General features: G+C 36.4%; 1 protein-coding gene across 1 annotated transcript in view; it reads right to left on the minus strand.

Moving 5' to 3' along the window:
* Positions 1–21308, minus strand: part of acss3 (acyl-CoA synthetase short chain family member 3) — a 43147-nt gene that overhangs the window by 14031 nt on the left and 7808 nt on the right. The window contains exons 6-9 of the mRNA XM_051890709.1: positions 18074–18154; positions 17130–17225; positions 14482–14633; positions 3357–3460 (exon numbers count right to left, since the gene is read on the minus strand). Of these exons, the coding sequence (XP_051746669.1) occupies positions 3357–3460; positions 14482–14633; positions 17130–17225; positions 18074–18154 (433 nt within the window). The remainder of the gene's footprint in view (positions 1–3356; positions 3461–14481; positions 14634–17129; positions 17226–18073; positions 18155–21308) is intronic.

The raw sequence follows: 21308 nt of genomic DNA on the forward strand, positions 1-21308 counted from the left end.
CACAATAACGCTGTGAAGCCTAAATTCACTTGTGGCGTTTAAAATGAATGATTTTTAGCGTTTCATTTCTATTTAGACAAAACTAAATCTAAACTTCTATTTAGATAAAACATTTTAATAATGTACATATGAAATATAATTATCAGCTTGTCGTATTGGCAAGAATAGCAATTGGCCTTTATGGGTGCACAATTATCATTTGATAGTAGCAGCACTAATGTTGACCAATCAGCATTAAGAATACATTTTATAATAACTGCTGTATTCATCCCCAAGATGAGGCAAACGTGTTTGTGTATGTGTTTATGTATGTGTGTGTATGTGTGTGTGAGAGAGAGAAAGAGACTCTGTCACAGCAGCTTGACTCCTGATATTGCGATGTACGCGTGAGCCTGGAGAAGTTTGAGCTGGTAATGGCATAGATAATGAAGGTTCAAATCACTTCCACTTTATTTCTGAAAAGCCATTGCACCAGCGCAACCAAACTGCTGTTACACTACACCTCATCAGCTCTTCTAATCAAATCTCGCTCTGTGCCACTGAACAATTCAAACACGCCGTGGCGTTTGTGTGTTTGCACGCCGAGGTGGAGATGTGGCTGTTATTTCAACATGCGTAATAATATGACTCGTCTCGGTGGCGGTGCATAAATGTGCTTTTAATCATGAATTGGATGGAGAGAGGGTGAAATTATAAATGGAGGATGGGACACACACAAACTGAAGACAAGTCATTCATCACATTAAGTACTTTAGCCTCTCTGACCCCGCACTCACACATAAACACACACATACGAATTCAGCGTTGTTCCCGTTCATGCATCAATACTGATCTGACACTGCTTTTAAATCTGTGCTGTCGAATGACACACAAAGAGTTTACAAGTACCCACTAGAAAAATGGATGTGAGAACCAGGGGTGAGGTGATTCGGTTCATTTTGTACAAATATTCTCTGGTCAAGCTCGGCACCTGTTTATTTCTCTGAGATATTTATGAGCTGAATATGTTTTTCAGCTAGTATAGAATGAGGAGGTAACCTAATTCATTATACATGTGATGGTTTATGCATCATGCTGGCAATAGGGGTTATGAATATCAAAAGAAGTGTACTGTTTTTCAGACAATCCATTTCAGGCTTGCCAGGGAAATAAGGGTGACTTTAAGGTCAGGAACTTGCAACATGAATAAACAAACAACCAACAGAAAGTTTGCCATTTGCCACTTATTTTAGTGAAGCGTACAGAAACTTGGAGTTGTATCAATCTGTTTTTGTACTGTTTTCTTAGTTATTTCCTTTCAACTAAGTCAGGGGTGTCCAATCCTGCTCCTCACTGTCTTGCAGAGTTCAGCTCCAACCGCAATGAAACAAACCTGAAGCAGCTACTCAAGGTCTTATAGGCATACTAGAAACTTCCAGGCAGGTGTGTTGAGGCAATTTGGAGCTAAATTTTGCAGGAGAGTAGCCCTCAAGGACAGACCCTGAACTAAGGTGTTAGACAGTGCCATTATCAAGTTTTTTTTTAAAACATGCCAGACTTGTTAATTTGTTATAATCTTTTATACAACAGTTCTTTCTGGTTCTCGAATCTGATTGGCTGAGAGCCGTGCGATATTCTAGTGATAACAGCACTCCTACCTTTTCACCGTTTGTATCACTCCACTTGAAGCGACGGTCATGGCGGCCGAGCAAATCCACCATATTTTTTACAAATACTACATTTGTTGTACCACAAACTGTAGATTTAAGGCGAGAATGTAGTTGTTTAGACCTGAAATATGTGACTCATATTTAATCATAGCGCCTATTTTACAATTTGTTTAGACGTTTTCGGAGATGCGAGCTCCAGGCCGTCAGCATCTGCTTGGTGCTCGTGTACCCGCAAAGAACAGCTTCATCTCGGCCAGTGCTTCGGGGATTTGCCGCTGGCTCTTAAACATGAGATATAATTCATTTTGGGTACATAAAAACATATTAATCTATTACTTTTTCATGAGCAAATCGAATTGGGCTATATTAAATTTAATACATTAATTTTAAGGCTATATTTAACTTACATCTTGTAGAGCACTGCTTTTGTAATTTTCACTGTATTGTACAATTGTGTTTATTTCATATTGACATTTTTAATGGCTATTGTTGTTAATTTAAATATTGTTCAATAAATATTTTAACTTTCAAAAGTTTGGGATCAGTATGATTTTTTTACGTTTTTGAAAGAAGCCTCTTCTTCTCACCAAGGCTGCATTTATTTAACCAAAAACACTGTAAAACAGTAATGTTGTGAAATATTATTGCAATTCAAAATGTTTTCTATTTTAAAATGTAATTTATTCCTGTGATGGCAAAGCTGAATTTTCAGCATCATTCCTCTAGTCTTCAGTGTCACATGATCCTTCAGAAATCATTCTAATATGCTGATTTCGTGCTCAAGAAATGATTCCTGTTATTATCAATTATGAAAACTCTTGTGCTGTTTAATATTTCTGTGGAAACTGTGATGCATTTTTTTTTAGGATTCTTAATTTCAATGTTCTTGAATGGAAATTTCAAAACAACAGCATTTATTTGAAATAGAACATTTTTAAACATTATAAATGTCCTTACTCTACATTTTTTCAAACAAATCGATACACCCCTTCTGGATAAAAACATAGCGATCCCAAACTTATGAATTGTAGTGTATCTGGATGTTGTACCGCCCACCCTAATCCCAGCTACCATCAATTGAATAGAGTGGCACTCAAACTTCAATCAAACATGTATTTGATCTGTTTAAATCAGACATTACTTGACTCATCATCTGCTGAGAGGAATCACATTATGCCAACCACTGATATCAATACCAGCTGATGTCAACAGCTGAGGATCACCTTTCATCTTAGGCTTTGTTCAGACATTTTTTGGCATACTTGAAAGAAATCCATTTGTTTGTAGTATGAACAGCAAAAAAAAAAAAAAAAAAAAACCCTCTATGAAATCCATTTTACACACTTGATACCAACCCCATCCATTCGTGGTTTGAAAACCAATTTGCATAGCAGTTAGTTAGTGTAAGTTAAGTAAATTTGGATGAAATTACAAAATGTGTCATAATTGACAATGTACTGTACAATGTAATGTACTGTGGAAAGAGTCCACAATGACAGCTTACAGTGGTTACAGAAGAACATTTCTTGGTGTTGTGCTGATGCTTAAGTCATTACTATGGCAACTGGCAAGTGTGAACAATAAGTCTGAATCTGAGAAAACCGATATGATTGACTGTGAACAATGCCTTAAAAGACAAGAAGTGCATTATGAAACAGGCAATAGGAAATGACAGCAGGAATGAACCTGAGTGTGGCAGTGACTCACCAGTTTGCCACCAGTGATCCAGCACTGGGACTCCAAAACTCCTCTTGGCCCATTCGAGGGTCTCTATATCACAGCGCTCTCCGGCAACAAACAACTTCCTCAACCTACAGAAAGAAAAAAACAGCTCTTAGAAAGTCTGTAAACTTCAGAGCAGTCTCATGTGTCCCAAAAGATTTTGCAGAAAAGAAATGTGTGAAGAGAAACTTGCATTAAATATTTACTGAACTCATTCTCATAGTAAGGAAACAAGAAGAACTGACAAGCGGTGATTGGATGAAGCACAGTGGGTGAAAAGGTGAGGACTCACTGTTCCTGTCATCAATCCTCAAACAAGAAATGGATTAAACCGTGCTGCGGGTGGTCACATCACACAATCCTTTCATCATCTCAAGTCTACAGTAAACTACACCCGTAATACCGAAGGGATGCTCACTAAGGAGCAAAGTCAAAACATCTTTTCATCACTGAGGCATGTTTGAAATGCTAATACTAGGAACAGTAAGTGAATTCGACTGATCTGATAGCTTGACAAGCACAAGCTAAGCTAAGACAGAAAGTTGATTTATTTTCAGACTCTCTTTGCATTTGCATTCAATTCCAAATGTTACTACTAATGCTATTAAAAACGTTTTAAATACAAAAAATATATATAGCTGCAAGCAGCAATTACGAGGCCAAGCACAACAGAAGCAAACAAGGAAACTAGCAGCAGACCAACAATGTCATAATGGACTATGATAGCAACTGAGACAAAGGCACTGTATGTCAGTTTTGAAGTCAATCAGACCAACGGTACTGTAGTTAGAGCCAATTTCAGGTTTTATTCAATTATAGCACCATCAAGTGGTGCAGTCCCACTGCTTCTTTTGTGTGTCCTCAGAGTGCCCTCATACATAAGTGTGTCAAATTTGGTGAAAATATCTAATTTTGTTTAGGAGTTATAGACATTTATAGGTATGAACACATAAAAAATTATCCACATCTGACTTTGATTGCATTTTTTGCCACTTACTATCAAAATTTTGACATTTGGCCATTAGCACATAGCCAACGACCTATGTTTCCCTTTTGTCCTACGGTGGTTTCGTCTCGAACGGTTTCGAAGATATTTGCGAAAGTTGTTTAAATGCTAGATCACAACATTGCACTAACCATAAGGCGAAACCTAGCATTTTTGGTATCGTTGGACTCGATAAGGATTCAGAAATCTAAGGAGATGACTCCCGTGAAAATAAGTCAACCACATCCAAGAGTTATAGGCATGTGATAATTTCACCACTAGGTAGCGCTGGTCCAAAACCTCTCAGGCTCCTTCAGGGCATCGTGCCAATGACCCATGAGGAGTTTCGTAACGATACTCTAATGTGTTCATAAAATACAGCATTTTACTACAAAATTCAAAATGCCCGACGGCCAAAATGGCCGATATGGGAAAATTTGATCTCATTCGACTCGGCATGCTGCCCCGAATCTAACGACCAATTTTATGGGCAAACCCTTCAGAAGTTACAAGCAAAAATAGCCATTTTTCGTATTTCCGGACCAGTAGGTGGCGCTGCATGTAGCCTCAGGTCATGCTTGTGATGACATGTACGAAGTTTGGTCTGAATACGATAAAGTGGTGCAGAGATACAACCTTTCGTTTTTTTTTCGCATGCGCTAAGTAAAATTCGTTTACGCGTTTGTCGAAAACCGTTTGACAAATGCACTTGAATTCCATAACTCTTTGTCAGCATGGTCTGAAGATGATCTGGGTCAATTTTCGTGAAAATCAGAGCAACGGCCGAGGAGTTCGAAAAAGTAGTTTTTTTGGAAATTTTAAAATGGCAGAAAAAATTTTATGACAGAAAAAGACGTCATAGGCCCTTACGGTTTAAAAGTTTTTAACATAAAGATGACTATAAATTTGGACAGTAGGTGGCGTTACATGGAATCCAAATTTTCTATAGTGACATTTCAGACCGTCCTCTATCTGTGTGCCAAATTTCATAACTTTCCCACAACCGGTTCTATGGGCTGCCATAGACTTCCAGAGCAGCAGCAGCAGAAGAAGAAGCAGAAGAAGAAGAAGAAGAAGAAGAAGAAGCAGCAGCAGCAGAAGACAAAGCAGAAGAAAAAGAAGAAGAAGAAGAAGAAGAAGAAGAAGAAGAAGAAGAAGAAGAAGAAGAAGAAGAAGGCCAACAGAAACAATAGGCAACACCTTCGGTGCTTGGCCCCTAATAATTGAAAATCCCTCTTAATGATTTCCTTTTTTTTTTTCTTCTTCTTCTTTTTTTTTAATTGTAACACTTTTTATTAATAACCGCTTATTAATTAATAAGTTAATAATAATTAATTATATAAACAATAATTAATTTAATAATTAACTGACTAAATTGAATGTTTTGACGTTTTATACCGTTATTAAAAAAAATGGTAAGGCCTATATAATAATTTAGTTTTATAAAACAAAACAAATAATAACTTTGAAAATCCATTTTTGGAGGCAAATTTTGACACTTAATAAAATAAAACGTTAATTGCAGACACTGGATATTGCAGATAGATAACGGCACAGTATATACAACAAGTTAAACAAAAACATACTGTAAAAATGTATTATATTATATAAATATATTAAATGTAATAACTACTGTATAAATCAAATTGAAAATAAATGTAATGATACAGGTAGTAAATTGTATTATATCTTAAATGTATATATTGCATTTATATTACACTGGGAACCTCCATTTCAAGATTTTCCCCCAAACCCCACATGGTTCATGAAAATTGATGAGTTTATTACAAATATGGACGATTTATACTAGTGCACAATGCCATTCTAAAGTCTTATTTTGCTGCACATCATTTACATTTTCATAAACCAGTTAGGAAATGACAATGTTTAGAATATTTGAATAAAGTAAAACAATTTGAAATAGTATTTGCTGCATTTGGAAGAAAATATCTTGACACACCTTACCCCAAAGTTTCCGATACAGCTACCATTTTGAGTGAAATGCTTCATAGCTAATCTTTAGCCAAATAATTTACCTGATTTTATAAATTGGCTGATATATATTTTATATTTATAAAATTTTACAACCTGAATAAATTTGCTTTGCCACAAAATTCATTTCACCTGCCACATAGAAAATTTAGTTTGACAAAAAAAAAAAAAAAAAACAGTTCAGTGCAGTCAGTTCAGTCAGTGTTTATGATCAAGTAAGCATATTAAAACGGAGTTCCTTTCCCTGTTTCACTCCAGGGTCAAACAATGCAGAAGCTATTTAAGTTCACATACGAGTCAAGGTCACATACGCGTGATCTGCATTACAACAAGCTGGAGTCTGTTGGGGTCAAAACACCACACACTAGCACACACCTTCTCTCCCCCCACATCTCAATGCCTGTCATGTTCAGAGGCACAATCATTGCTTTTCTGCTTTTAAATGCCTGAAAAGGTCACTTGACTCAAACATTGCCATTTCATTAAATATTGCCAGTCTTGCAAGCTGTATGCAAGATTTTTCCTCCCTCTTCATCAACTTCATGTGCCCAACACATCTGCCAGCAACCAGCAGTGAGAGGGGGGTTTGCCCGTCCTCAAACACTGTAGTTGTACCTGAGACTAGAAGAGTTTGTTTTGTGTTGTGAACCTGTTGTCAAGAAGACGCATTTTTCTGCTCTGCAAAAGCAAATCCACTTTGCATGCACTTCAAAAGGATGAGGACTCAAGCTCTAATTAATACGGTAAAACCAATGCTATCGTTACTGATTATATCACTGTTTATAAAATGGCTAGTTCCTGTCCTTGATTCTGATTGGTCAATAGCTGTGTTTTATTACCTGCATTCAGATTTAGCATTTTCCTTCAGGTTAGTCCTATGTTCATAATAAAATATCTGTTTAAATGTCCGATGTATTATCTTGTCCTTTTAACAGTTAATGAGTTTTCCCGTGACTGACAGCGCTAGTCAAAGCATTTGTCAATTGCGTCTTGTTCCGTGTTCACAACAATTCGGTCTTTTCAATGTAAAAGTCTTCGCTACTGACTGACACACTCATAAAGACAGTTTTTGCTGCCATCTAATGGCGTAATAATGTAACTTCTGTTGCCGTTAACGATCAGGGACTATTTTTCCAGCGGAAGGAAGGCTTTTAGTGAAAGTTTACTTCATGACAGTTGCATTGATACATATTTTTGGCTTTTAAATTTTTATTGTGTGGTAACCGTTTTATAAAAGCAAAAAGTTTTTAGTGCTGTATCATGAATAAGTCACAGCTGAAGGGCGTTGTTAGGCACGACGCGAAGCAGAGTGCTAAGGAAATTCAGATATGGTAATGGTCGTTTCGTTTCCAACACGCGCTAGAAGAAGACCAATCACAAAAGACTGGGTCACCTGACCAATCAGAGCAGACCAGGCTCTCATAAAGGAGGGGTTTAGAGAGAACAGATCTTTTATCGAACTGTTTCAGACACTGTGAGAAAAGAGGTGATGCTGCAATGTATATTCTAAGAAAAATGAAAGTGTTTGTTTTTAACCATGGATGCATGTACACATATTGTAGGAGACCTCCAAAACAAAATTAGGAACCTTTAAAATAGCATAATGGGGCACTTTAATGAAACAAAAACCGAGTGACATTGCAGCTTACTGTAAGGAAAAAAAGCTCATGACAACATGAAAATGACACTGATGTATATTAAGACTATATTGTGCAAAAGTGTAAGTTGGCAAAAAGACTGCACTACAACTTTTGAAACAAAGGTATCCATTTGCAACAGTATTCGTGTTTACAAATCCATGGATGTATTAGATTCAGGAATCCAGGTGGACATATCTATTGCAGCGACCTGCTGCAGGTGTGGGTTAACATCGGCCTTATGATCTTGGTGAGAGGGCAGATCCTGATCTTACAGCGTTCGCTGTAGATTCTCTGAGCTGGAAAATTCTACTGAGTCGAGTTGTGCCCTCTGGCATGCATTTAAACCCACACTGAGAGCAGCAGGTTATAGCGCCGACACGAGAGACACACTCCTGGACTGAGAGCCTGTGCTTTTGTGTAAAAGTCACGCATTGCACGGCTCCTTTGAGTTAAGCTGAACTGCCCTTCCTTCCATTTCATCTTTGCAAATGTCTTTCATGCTTGTGTCATTTAAGTACAAAATAAAAAATGGCTTAAATATTCATTAAAGGGATAGTTGACCAAAAAATGAAAATTTTGCCATCACTTACTTACCATCAAGTTGTTTCAAACCTGTAAGAGTTTCTTTCTTCTGTTGAACACAAAAGAAGATATTTTAAAGAATGTTGGTAACCAGACAGTTGACGGTAGCCATTGACTTCCATAGTATTTTTTTTCCCTACTATGGAAATCAATGGCTACCAACAACTGTCTGGTTACAAATATTCTTTAAAACTCATACAGGTTTGTAACAACTTGAGGGTGAGTAAATGATGACAGAATTGTCATTTTTGGGTGAACTATCACTTTAAGGGTCATAGCATAATAATAGCTGACAGAGCCAGAGCAAAATAAAGCCAGTTTAAAAGGAAATAATGGCCTTGTGTTTATTTTTGTAGTGAAAAATATAACTTCATTATTGCTACTATGATTTGCATAAGCCAAGTGTGGAAAAAACACAACTGATTTTTATGCAGCATAAATATTCATGAGGTGTCAAAAAATGTAAATGAACACCATCTACTAAATGACAATCCCTATTATGCTATTATTAATCTAGCTGGGTCCACTATGCTCATAAAACTGTATTGTGTGTGTGTGTGTGTGTGTATATATATATATATATATATATATATATATATATACACACACACACACACACACTCACCGTATGTATATATATATATATATATATATATATATACATACATATAGTAGTCAACATTTGAAGTGGATCAAAAAAGTTCATCAAAGTTGTCCTATGAAGAAGGTTTTAGGACAACTTTGATGAAAGGTTTTGATCCACTTCAAATGTTGACTACTGTATATATATATGAAAAAAAAAAAAAAAATCAATACGATTTTTTTTTTTTATTCAGCAAGGTGAAATTGATCAAAAGTGACAGTAAAGACATTTATAATATTACAAAAGATTTCCATTTCAAGTAAATTCTAAGTTCCCAAGTTTCTATTCATCAAAGAATCCTGAAAATAAATGTTCTTTAACACTGATAATAGGAAATATTATCATAAGAAATAATAAGAATATAATGAGAAATCAAATATATAATAAAATGTAATTATTTAATTCAATTTATTTAATTATAAGAATATAGGAATTCAAAACGTTCATAATGAATTTAAAATGAAAATAAATTCAGTTCACCCCAAAATGAAAACACTGTCATTAATTACTCAATAATTACTAATTGTTCCACACCTGTAAGACCTTCGTTCATCTTCAGAACACAAATGAAGATCTTTCACCGAATGTGAATGACGCACAAGAACAAACCTCTTCACGAGAATGAACCTCATTGGTTACGCAGCACATTTGAGCTTCCGGAAGAGGTTTGTTCTTGTGCGTTATTCAGATTTGGTTGAGCTTCTGTATATGTTTGCTGATCAAGGTTTATATGTGAGTAAAAGCCTAAATTAAATCTGTTCATCATAAAAAGCGATCGAGTCTCTTCAGAAAATTTGGACTAAACCACTCAATTTATATGGATTAGTTTTACGATCTCTTTATGAACTTTTTGAAGCGTCAAAGTTTCAATTGCGTAGGCTGTCTATGAAGGGACAGAATACTGTCAAATTTCATTAAAAAGATCTTTATTTGTGTTCTGAAGATGAACAAAAGTCTTACGGGTTTGGAACGACATGAGGGTGAGTAATAAATGACAGAATTTTCATTTTGGGGTGAACTAACCCTTTAAAAAGTCAGGCACGTGATCACCCATATTTACATGACAAAGACAGTCATTCAAATCAGAAACTCTGTGATAAAGAAATAATGAGAAAGCTGGATGGATACTACTAATCCTAAATTCTATGAGAACTGACTGAACTGGCTTTTACTCTGATCTTGAACATTTGCAGGGCACATTTCAGCACAAATTATGTTGTGAACCTGCCAAAATTTAATGCAGGCTCTGCAAAGAGGCTGTTATTCCTGGATGGGGCAGTTAAAAAAATATTAGACTTATGTAAAAGTGCAATACATTAGATCTTAAAAGAACCGCAGCAAGAGACAGTCAAATTTATTACTGAGCACATGACAGATGATGAGGATATTGAAAGGTAAGGCTGCATGATTTATATACCGGCTAAGTAAGTTTAGTTCATGCTCAGATGAAGTGAAGATGTCACTGTTTAAAACATATTGTACGCCACTTTATACTGCTTATTTGTGGTTAAATTGTAGGATAGCAAGCTTACAGAGACTTCAAGTATCTTACAATGATGCCATGAGTATTCTATTAAAGAGACCTAGATTTCATAGTACAGGTGAAATGTTTGTAGTTGCAGGGGTTAACACTTTTTAAACAGTTTAACCAAATCTTATGTATAAATTTCTTTGCCGGCTTAATGCTTCCAAAAAAGAAATTAATGTGGGCTTATCGTATAAAAGTGTCAGTACTACACGCTATTAATCCAAGTTGTGGAGACACTGGTATCATTGTATTTTTGTAACACATTGATTTTTAACTTTATTCTTTTTTTTTTTTTTCTGTTGTATTTTGTTTATTTCATGTATTGTATGTTTTTAATTTGGACCCCGAGTCTGTAATAAAGTTTGATGATGATGAGCATGAAAATGGTCACGTACATTAAAGCTACATTCAGTTTTTTTGCGCAATAAAACTTTATTAACACTGTAGATCTCAGGGATAAAAGGGTAAAGCTACAGTATACCTCCACCACACATCAATGTGATTCATTTTCTGATTATTTTTCTCCAGGGTGAGAGCTTTCATAACCATTTATTAACTGGGCGTTTATGTAAATGATTAATGACCATGTGACTGAGCCTTTAAACTGGCACTGAATAGTTCTTACAGGCAGAATATCATTTGAGTGCAACAAAAAAAGGAACTGCTGCTCCGTAATGAAGCGGTACTTTAGTTTAAATCAAAGCCATAACCATTGTATAGCAGCTCTATACTGCTTTATTGAAACACATCCATTACTATCACCATGGTAACCGCACCTTTTTTGCCCCCCAAATGCACTGTCACAGCACACAGCGACATAGTGTTTGTAGACAAACATCCACACTAGAATCAACACTGTAATGGCATTTCTATTAAACTAGGGGTGTTTAGTGTCTATGCTTGAACACATTTAAAGATTTTTAAAGCAGAAAAATCTGATAACAATAATTAAATTTACAAAAAGATCCATAGAGTGCCTATTCTATATGTCTCTAGAGAAAGTAATGATTTGGGGGACAAAACAAAACAGTGGCAACAGACATAAGATAAAATGGAAAAATGTGTATTTAGAGCTATTATTTTAATTTAGGCGTCTATAATGTTGCTCCCCAAACTGCCACTAAGCAGGGAAATGACTTAACAAAAGAACTTAACCAAGCTCTGAACTGTTTTTGCATTATTTAAAAATTCATCGCCATCACCATTAACATTACTGGCTGTTTGTTGCTAAGTCCCATCCATTTAAGATTTCACTCAATCAGATAATATAGAAGTCTTGCTTTTGTGTGGGAAAGAAAGTATACTGAATGAAAGCCTGATGTCCAATAAGTCACCATTTCTTTTGAAATATAAGCGGGCAAACAGCAAAATAGCGATGCGCAAAAAAAAAAAATATTTAAATGTACCAAGGCTGATGTTTATATTGTAAAGTGGCTGCAAAAAGTATTTGGACATTTAAAGGGTTAGTTCACCCAAAAATGAAGATTATGTCATTAATTACTCACCCTCATGTCGTTCCACACCCGTAAGACCTTCTTTCATCTTCGGAACACAAATTAAGATATTTTTGATGAAATCCGATGGCTCAGTGAGGCCTCCATTGCCAGCAAGATAATTAACACTTTCATAAGTGTTTCGAAATTTCAATGGTTCACCACTGGGGCCGTGACTTTGGCAGTTTGATACACGCTCCGAACCACTGATTCAAAACAAAAGATTCGTAAAGCTTCGAAGCTTCATGAAGAAGTGTTTTGAAATCGCCCATCACTAGATATTGTTGAATAAAGTCGTTATTTTGTTTTTTTTTGGCGCACAAAAAGTATTCTAGTCGCTTCATGATATTGAAGTTGAACCACTGTAGTCACATGAACTGTTTTAAATACGTCTTTAGTAGCTTTCTGGGCATCTGAAAGTGTTATTATCTTGCTGGCAATGGAGGCCTCACGAGCCATAGGATTTTATCAAAAATATCTTAATTTGTGTTCCGAAGATGAACGCAGGTCTTACAGGTTTAGTATTACATGAGGGTGAGTTATTATTGACAGAATTTTCATTTTTGGGTGAACTAACCCTTTAAGCTACAATTAAAAATGTATTTTGTATTATATAACAAAATACCAAAACAAAAGTGGCATTTGTTTTACAGAAATAGCACAAAAAACACTTTTCAAACAAAACATTTCACAAAATTATGGTTTCAAAATATGGACAAAAAGTCTTTCTGGTCAAATACGTTTAAAGTTACTGGCCCTCATTTACAAAACAACCAATGATAGAAAACTGGGCAGACGGTCGTTTCCACACAAAATGTGGCATTTGTCAATATGTATGTAAGCGGTGGCTACGATCAAATCTCACGTCCGGTTTTAACTCGCACGTTTTTCCGTGCAGCATATTAAATCTGGTGGAGAATTGTTATGAAAGCATTTTGTATTAACAAACATGAACTAACAATAAGCCATACATTTATTACAGTATTTATGTTAGTTAAAATCCAGCTGTTCATTGATTGTTCATGTTAGTTCACAGCGCATTAACTAATGTTAACAAATACATTTGCTTTTATTCATGTATTAGTAAATGTTGAAATTAACATTAAGATTAATAAATGCTGTATAACTATTCATTCTTCAATTCTATTCATTTTTCAATTCTCTCAACTTACGAAACCTTATTGTAAAGTGTTACCGTAGTTTCTTATGTTAAATAATAATTTAATTGTTTGCAATTACAAGGTTAACAGGTGTTTCTGGGGTAAGATCAATTTCTCTTTCATGACATTACTTCCTCTTCTTGGCCGGGTTACATTATTCCATGTTGTAAACTCTTAACTGAGAATTTATATGTGCGTGATATTCAAATGATGACTGTTTTTAGCCGCTAAATTTATTAATTATTGTCCTGTTTTTTGATGGGATTGGCGGCAAACAAATGTTACATGAATCACACGTGAACCCTCTCATAAGATGATTTCAGTGCTCGGATCTGCGCTCGTTTCCACGTTAGATTGATAAATGAGGCTCACTATGAGAGAAACTGACTTGCATCTATGATAACGTCCTACTTGTTTAGTGTTAAAATCATTGAAAAAGTGGCTGAGAAAAGTAAAGTTACTTCGGAGGAAAGCAGCAGTATTTACCACTTGTTTTGATACTTTGTATCCAATGCAATGACATTCAGATAATTTTAAGTGTGACATAAACAGAAAAAAAGTATACTTTGGCCGTCCGCGTTCCTCAACGGTCCACGTGCTAACTGTATGACGTAATTTTTGTCATCGGGAGGGACTGCGGACGTCTGCGTGCAGCCCATTTTTTGTAACCGCACAGACAGTGCGTGAACAACAGCGTATGTGTGAGTGACTTGAGCACTTGATAACAAAGTCCACTAGATAGTGCGCACACGCCGAACATGTATATATCAAAGCCAAAGGAGTATAATTTTACAAAGGAGCTCAACTGTGTGCGAGACAGAGTGGAACGTGGAAAATTAAGTACACCCGGGCCTTAAGTGTCCAAAAACTTTTTGGGACCACTGTAAATACATAGAGAAAGAGATTACTTAAATATACTGCATGTAAACATGTCATTATATTGTAGGGGAAGCTGTGTTTACTGTGTAGTCGCCAAAAATAAAACAAACAAAAAAAAGAAAAAAACTTGCAGATGCCTCACAGCAGATGTTACAGTACATGCCGTGGGGCATTATGTGAATAGGTACAGGTACAGATTTGAGGTTACCTGCTGAGCGGGTACTGTTTCCCGTGTTCTGCCTGAGGGTCTTGCTGGCGAATGGCTCTGATAGCAGTGGGAGCAGTAAACATGGAGGCTGTGCCATGCTCAGACATCACACGGAAAAAGGCCCCAGGGTCTGGAGTCCCCACAGGTTTGCCCTGCGGAAACAGCAACTGCTTATAGCATCAGACTGCATAAATGAGACCAATATCTTAAGAAAACATAGGAAAAATTGTTCAATATTATGTTTAAAAAAAAAAAATTTTTTTTTGAAAAAGTCTTTTGGGGGGAAAAGTAGAATTTTAGACAATTTTCACAACATTTTGGACTTATACACAGGTCTCCCAATGTCAGGCTGGATCAGCACGGGCGTTTGATGCGGTCGGGGAGTGAATATTAAATCAAGGATGTGTTTGAAATGGAGAGTGGCTTGGAAAGGTGCCTGGGTGGCAGATGGCCAAAACGTATGGCAAAGAAAACAGAATAATACTGTTGCATAGAGATTGCACACACAAGTAGCATTGCACAACGCTGAGCTGTTCAAATATTCATGTTTCTGCTCAGAGAGAATACTCTCAGAACTAAACAATGACTTCATATTAGTGGGAACAAATCAAACGGCTCACACACGAACCTCTCATCTTGTTTCTAGAACTGTGTTTGTGTGCGTTTCAGTGAGAGAAAAAAGGCCAAAGCAATTTCAAAGTTATGAGATTTTTCTTAGACAAGCTTTGAACAAAGAAAACTAATAATTATTTTGACATTTGGGTGTTGTTATAGAAACAAAAAGATAGGTCTACGGCTGATTGACTCAAAAGAAAGGGAAAAACATCATCTGTCCATGAATAATTATTTAACTGAACAAGGTTTGTTCTTGATTTACACTGTACAAAACAAGGATCTGCATCTGTCGCACGTCGGCGTCAATCAGTAATTGGCAGGCATTTAATGTTTGTTTTGTTTACCCTACTGAATCACTTGCTATGTAATATAAATGATCCAATATTAAATAGATTTTCAGTGAGTGATGTTTGCTTGAAGAGGGTGTTGTGGATGGTTGCCAGGTCATTGCTTTGCGGTTGCTAAAGTGTTCTGAGGGGTTTTCAGTCCATTGCTATATGGTCGTTAGGGGGTTTTTCCTTATTGCTAGGGCACTGGTAGCTAATTATTAGTGTGATCTGGGTGGTTACTGACTGGCAAATCAGCACATAGTCTAAATACTGCTGCTGGTTGATTTTTTGTTTGCCCATTTTAAAGTCAACCAGGGGGAAACTGTATGATGGCCAGTTGCTTAGAAAGTAAAATCCCACTTATGCCATTATCTTATCTTGAAAATCTGTTATTGTTTACTCAACATTATGCCGTTCCAAACCTTTCTTTCTTCTGTGTAACACAAAAGAAGATATTATTAGGAACGTTGGGGTTCAAACAAAATTTTACCCCATTGAATTGGACAAGACGAACAAGAAATAATACACTTTTCCAAAAAATATCTTCTTTAATGTTCGACAAAAAAGAACAGATTTAGGATGACGCGACAGTGAATTAATGATGAAAAAAATAAAAAACATTTTAATTTTTGGGTAAACCAATAGATGGTTCTTGCTAGTTTTAATTTATGTAAAAAGTTAGAAAAAAAGTGCACCAAAAAAAAAAAAATTGCACCAATATTTATTGTGATATGCAGTACACAAATAAATTTGAATGATAATTAATTAATATTATTTTGAAGTAATGATATATATTTCCCAGATATTAATTTAATAGTTTATTTTGGCTTTCATCCTGTACAAAGACAACATAAATGCCAATTTTTCTGACATGTTGCCTCTACAATATTACACTATTTTCCTTACATAGTATAAATATATTACAAAGAGTCCCTTGCAAGCAGATGATTATATTTGGGGTCATTGGCATCAAAAAGTTTTGTTTCTTAACAAACGCCACTACTAAATAAATCAGATCAGGTTTTGCATGTTGCATTAGTTGATAGCATAAAACCAATATGACCATGGATGTGCATAATTACAAAAGACATTCATCAAAACAGACTGAGGGCTTTTTGGTCTGGACATTAACATTGTATGAGAGATCTGTTGAAATCAAACTTCCATTACAGCAGACTAATAAATTCTACTAGCATCTCCCATTTTCTCATGTGGAGCGAAACAACACATCTAATCAACAAAGGAGATGCCAGTGCTGAATTCACCTTGACAGAAAACCAAACACAGTCTGATAATCTCCCACCGAGTGCAAATGATTTTAGTATTCATGCTGCTATCTCAGCTAAGACTTAATGAGGAAAACTAGTTTAATACTATAAGACCTGCTCTGTTACCAGTACAAAAGCTTATGAAAATCAACAGCAAATCGAACGCACAACAAAGTCAAACTGAGCCAGTGATTCAGGAAGTTTGCTTTAGAGAGTAGTTCTTCCTTGCATTCATTCCCCTAGAGAAATGACTGTTACAGCCTGTAAAATTTTACAGTACGGACTTAGGAGACCTCAGTTCAGCATGAGCGTCAGGATCCGGCAAACCACAACAGCAGATAATTGAGTGTTAGCTAAAGCGGTCCACAGGTCAAATGCTGTAAAGCATTCACACTCATTATACATTCGCACATTTTTGCACACACATACCCCATACCTCGTAGAGAACGGTTGTGTTGCCGTGTAGAAGCGGACCGTAGCAGATATATGAGTGGCCCACCACCCAGCCAAGGTCAGACGCGGCCCACCAGACCTGACAGAGAGAGACGTGAAGGTTAAACGGTGTGAGACAGAAGCGTTTTCAAGGGGTCATGTCATGCATCTATCATCATTTTTCCCTGTTGTTCCAACCCTATGCATGGTTATGCTGTGGATCACAAAAAAATAATTGTTAAAGAATCTTCACATGGATCTTTTCCATAAACAGGCAGTACCTTCCCCCACTTAAACGCCCTATTCTTACATGAGGAAGTCTAACGCCAAAGTAGTTTGTTCTGCCCCATCCTACAACAACAGTTTTTTTATAAAGACTGCACTACATTTTGACAAAGTCAAGCAAGGTTGGACTAAAATTATCACTATTACTATAACAAGCTTGTTTCTAAAGGTGCAGTCACAATAGTGAAATTCATACTAAATTTTGAAGGCAAATTAAAATGTTGTCTATTATTAATATGTAGTGATGTATGAAGCACAGCTCACTCAGAAGTGACTTTCAAACCAAGCAGCTTTCCAGCTTTCTGTTGGTCAATGCGACGAATTTGCAGAGGAAATCTTTCGTGTCCATGCAAAATTCCAGATGTACTGGATTCTAATTGAAATGACTGGATTACGTCACGAAAAAAGGGTAAATGTGACTGTAATTACCATTGGAATCCTCAGAATGGGTAAGCAGAGCGGCAGGTGCTACACAATTTTTCCCCATTTTACTTGTATGCATTTTATGCAGCTTTTTAATATTTTTTTTTTAATGAGAACTAGTTTTAGACAGGGTAGGAAGTATGTTTTCAAAGTTCATCAAATCTCTTTTATTAAAAAAAATAACAGAAATGTAGATCCTCATGACATTACCACTTACAAAAATCATAGATCATGACCTACCTCACCAGGAGCCAGGCCATAAACGTTAGACATGGTCCAGTTTAACATCACGGCATATCCTCCTGAATCTCTGACTACACCCTGATGAGAAAAAAAAAGAAGAAGACATGTTTACAGGAAACAAGCATCACTGTTAAGGGGTTAGTTCACCCAAAAATGAAAATTCTGTCTAAAGACATCATTAAAATAGTCCTACAGTGGTTCAAACTTAATTTTATGAAGCGACGAAAATACTTTTTGTGCGCAAAAACAAAACAAAAATAACAACTTTATTCAACAATTGAGATGAGTCTGCGTTCTGACATAGAACCTGGAAGGGCTGCAACGTAAACAGCATAGGAGAATGACAGGGAAGAGAAGAAATTGTTGAATAAACTTGTTTTGTTTTTGCGCACAAAAAGTATTCTAAGGCCCTTTCACACCAAGAACGAGAACAACATAGCAAGATAACTATATTAGCATCCACATCAGAGCACGATATCTTTCTATCTATTCTAAGCGCTCGCTGCAGTTTTGTCGTCTGTCTCTCCAGTTTAGCATTATAAATTAATTTAAATAATTTTCATGTATTGGTAAATATTTGTGGTCATTGTTTTATTATTAGTCAGTTTCACTTTAAATTTTTATTCATGTAATGGCTTATTCATGTGTGAAAGCGGAAAATGTTAAACATTTATGAATAATTATTCCATAATATTTTAATATTTATAACAACAACTATACTGAGATTGGCTGGGTTAAAAAAAAACAGTGTGAATGGAAAGTAAACTGAAGTTGTTATTAATGTAAATAATTATTCTTTGTTCACAAAGCTTTCGAGACAATCATGTATTTTATTGCGTTCACACAAGTCCAGCATAAACTATGTGAGTATGTGAGATGAACAAAACACAATTAATCACAATTATCTGTATTACAATTCATTGTGTCCCTATTGTCAGTGAATTATTATCAAATCAGGTTGAGGGTTGATACTGAGGGACACATTTTGATTTGTAGGGTGGTAATTAGATCCTGTGTGCGCCAAAAACACTTAGATCCATAAATCTCAGAGGTGTGTGTGTGTGAGCGAGGGCCATTAGCAAGTGGTTTATGTACAGGGCAGCTTTGCCTTAGGCCACATATTTCATACTGGCTGGAGTCTGGGTCAGTGGAGAGCCGTGTTTTGTTCGCTCTGCCTTCAGGCCTTGTAACTTCCTCCTGTGCTCCTTGTACTCCCTTCTCTTAGCTTGCTTCTTGCCCAGTCAGTGTACATATAAAAGTGAGTTGTTAGGGATTGAACAGCACCTGAGGCATGATAATGTAAATTTCATGGCGCCGTTCGCCTCTTGGACAATATTAAATAGACAAAATAAAATGTTACTTAGGGTGGAACGATAATAGAATAAGGTGGAACATTTGATAGGATCATGTAGGAATTACAAAAATACACTGCTTAAAAACAACCATTGCTGGGTTTTTTGGCCACCCAGTTCTGGGTAAATATAGGACAGAACGCATGCTGGGTTATTTTATTTTGGTTTTTTTACATTAACCCATTTGCTGGGTTATTGCATAGTGCCATGTCAGGTTATTCATTTTAAATAACTAAAAATCATTCTTTCTTAAATATATTGGACAGGGACAGTTCATATAAAATTATTTTTATTCAATGACAAGTCAATCTTTGACAATTGATAAATTACTCAAAAACATTTAGAAAATGATTGAGAAAGTGGCAGGAGCAGCCTCAGGGAATCTGTGGGAAGAAAACTGGTATCAGTTCATTAAAAAACAATCTTATGCTAATAATCATGTTTGCAAAGTTACATCAAAAACAGCTTTACCTTCTGTCATCACGTCTGTCAGACATTCAAGTTTCAACCCATTAAACACGGCGCTAGCATACTAGATCAATAGAGCGCTCCCACTGTAGTCAACAGAGCTGTACTTTATACACTGCATGAGCACGTCAACTTTGTTGCATAGGCTATGACAGCGATGACATGTCTCGGGTCTCAGCCATGATCACAGCATTCGTTTGGCAGGAGGTGAAACTTCCATATGATGGCACGTTGTGTAAATCCAGCGTATGCTGAGTTTGTAGAAGGTTAGCGTTCCAAGCAGACGTTAGCTGCGACGCACATGTAAACAAAAAAAGGTACAATGTAAGACTACAGACGTTTTCCTGTTTCTACAGTAAAAATATGTTAAGAAAACAATGCAATACAAACCTTAGTTTTATTCAGGAAGATTCCCCTCAGGAAGTTCTCTCTCAGAACAGAACACGAAATGACCATTGACAAATTTATCCAGTTTATCCAATATGGCACAGACTACCCAACGAATGAAAAAGCACTGTATAGGTGTGTGAGGGTTCTTCATTTGTATTGTCAGTCAAATTAACCCAGCAGCTGAGAAAAACTACCCAGCACCTGGGTAAAAACAATAAAAATAAGGCTAACCTAGCATTTGGGTTTAAAAAAAAAAAAATGTTTGTGATGTTTTGCTGGTCATCAAAAACACCGTAAATATCGCAATGATTTTAAGGCATTTTAACTAGACATGGCATATTTAAAAAACAACAGCCTGCAGCTTGAAAATACCCAGTCAAACCAGCTGTAGTCTCAGCCTCAGACTTCACGCCCACAGACCATTGGCTGAATGTCTGATGCATATGGCACACTTATCTGGAAACACTTCAGGATTTTCGAATCTGGTTGGTTGAATTCTACAGGATGTCTGGGAGACGTGTGTGTCGCGTTCTTTAATGGTCCACCTAGTAACAAATGGCGTGATGCCCAACAAAGAACGCCATCGTGTTTACAACTGCGAGAACGAGCGCTTACCAGGATCAGCTGAACGCTGTGTTTTCAAAAGTACATGAAGTTTGCGACTCCATTGTTGCAGTAAACTTGCATAACATTCTTGAATGAATAATTTATTAGTCTGTTATTGTAGGGACATCGGCTTTACATTTTCGTGCCCTTAAACATGGACAAAACAAATTGTGATTGGTTGCGTTACATGTCAGTCAAACGTCCTTTTGGGCGGTCCTTGGCCAATAAAAGGTGCGATAGAGTCCAGATCTTCTGCCGTCAGTCTGAAGGTCTGGCTATGCAAGACTAAAGCCGTTTTTCGGCACGTCTTTGTGTTCATACCCAAACGATTTTAACTGGCGATGCGCCGTGAACGTGCAAACTCACTCCCTGACAGTATATATGGCGCTTATGCTTAGTGCAAGTGAACGGTAGTG

Source organism: Ctenopharyngodon idella, chromosome 4 (assembly GCF_019924925.1).
Source record: "Ctenopharyngodon idella isolate HZGC_01 chromosome 4, HZGC01, whole genome shotgun sequence".
Classification (NCBI taxonomy): Eukaryota; Metazoa; Chordata; class Actinopteri; order Cypriniformes; family Xenocyprididae; genus Ctenopharyngodon; species Ctenopharyngodon idella.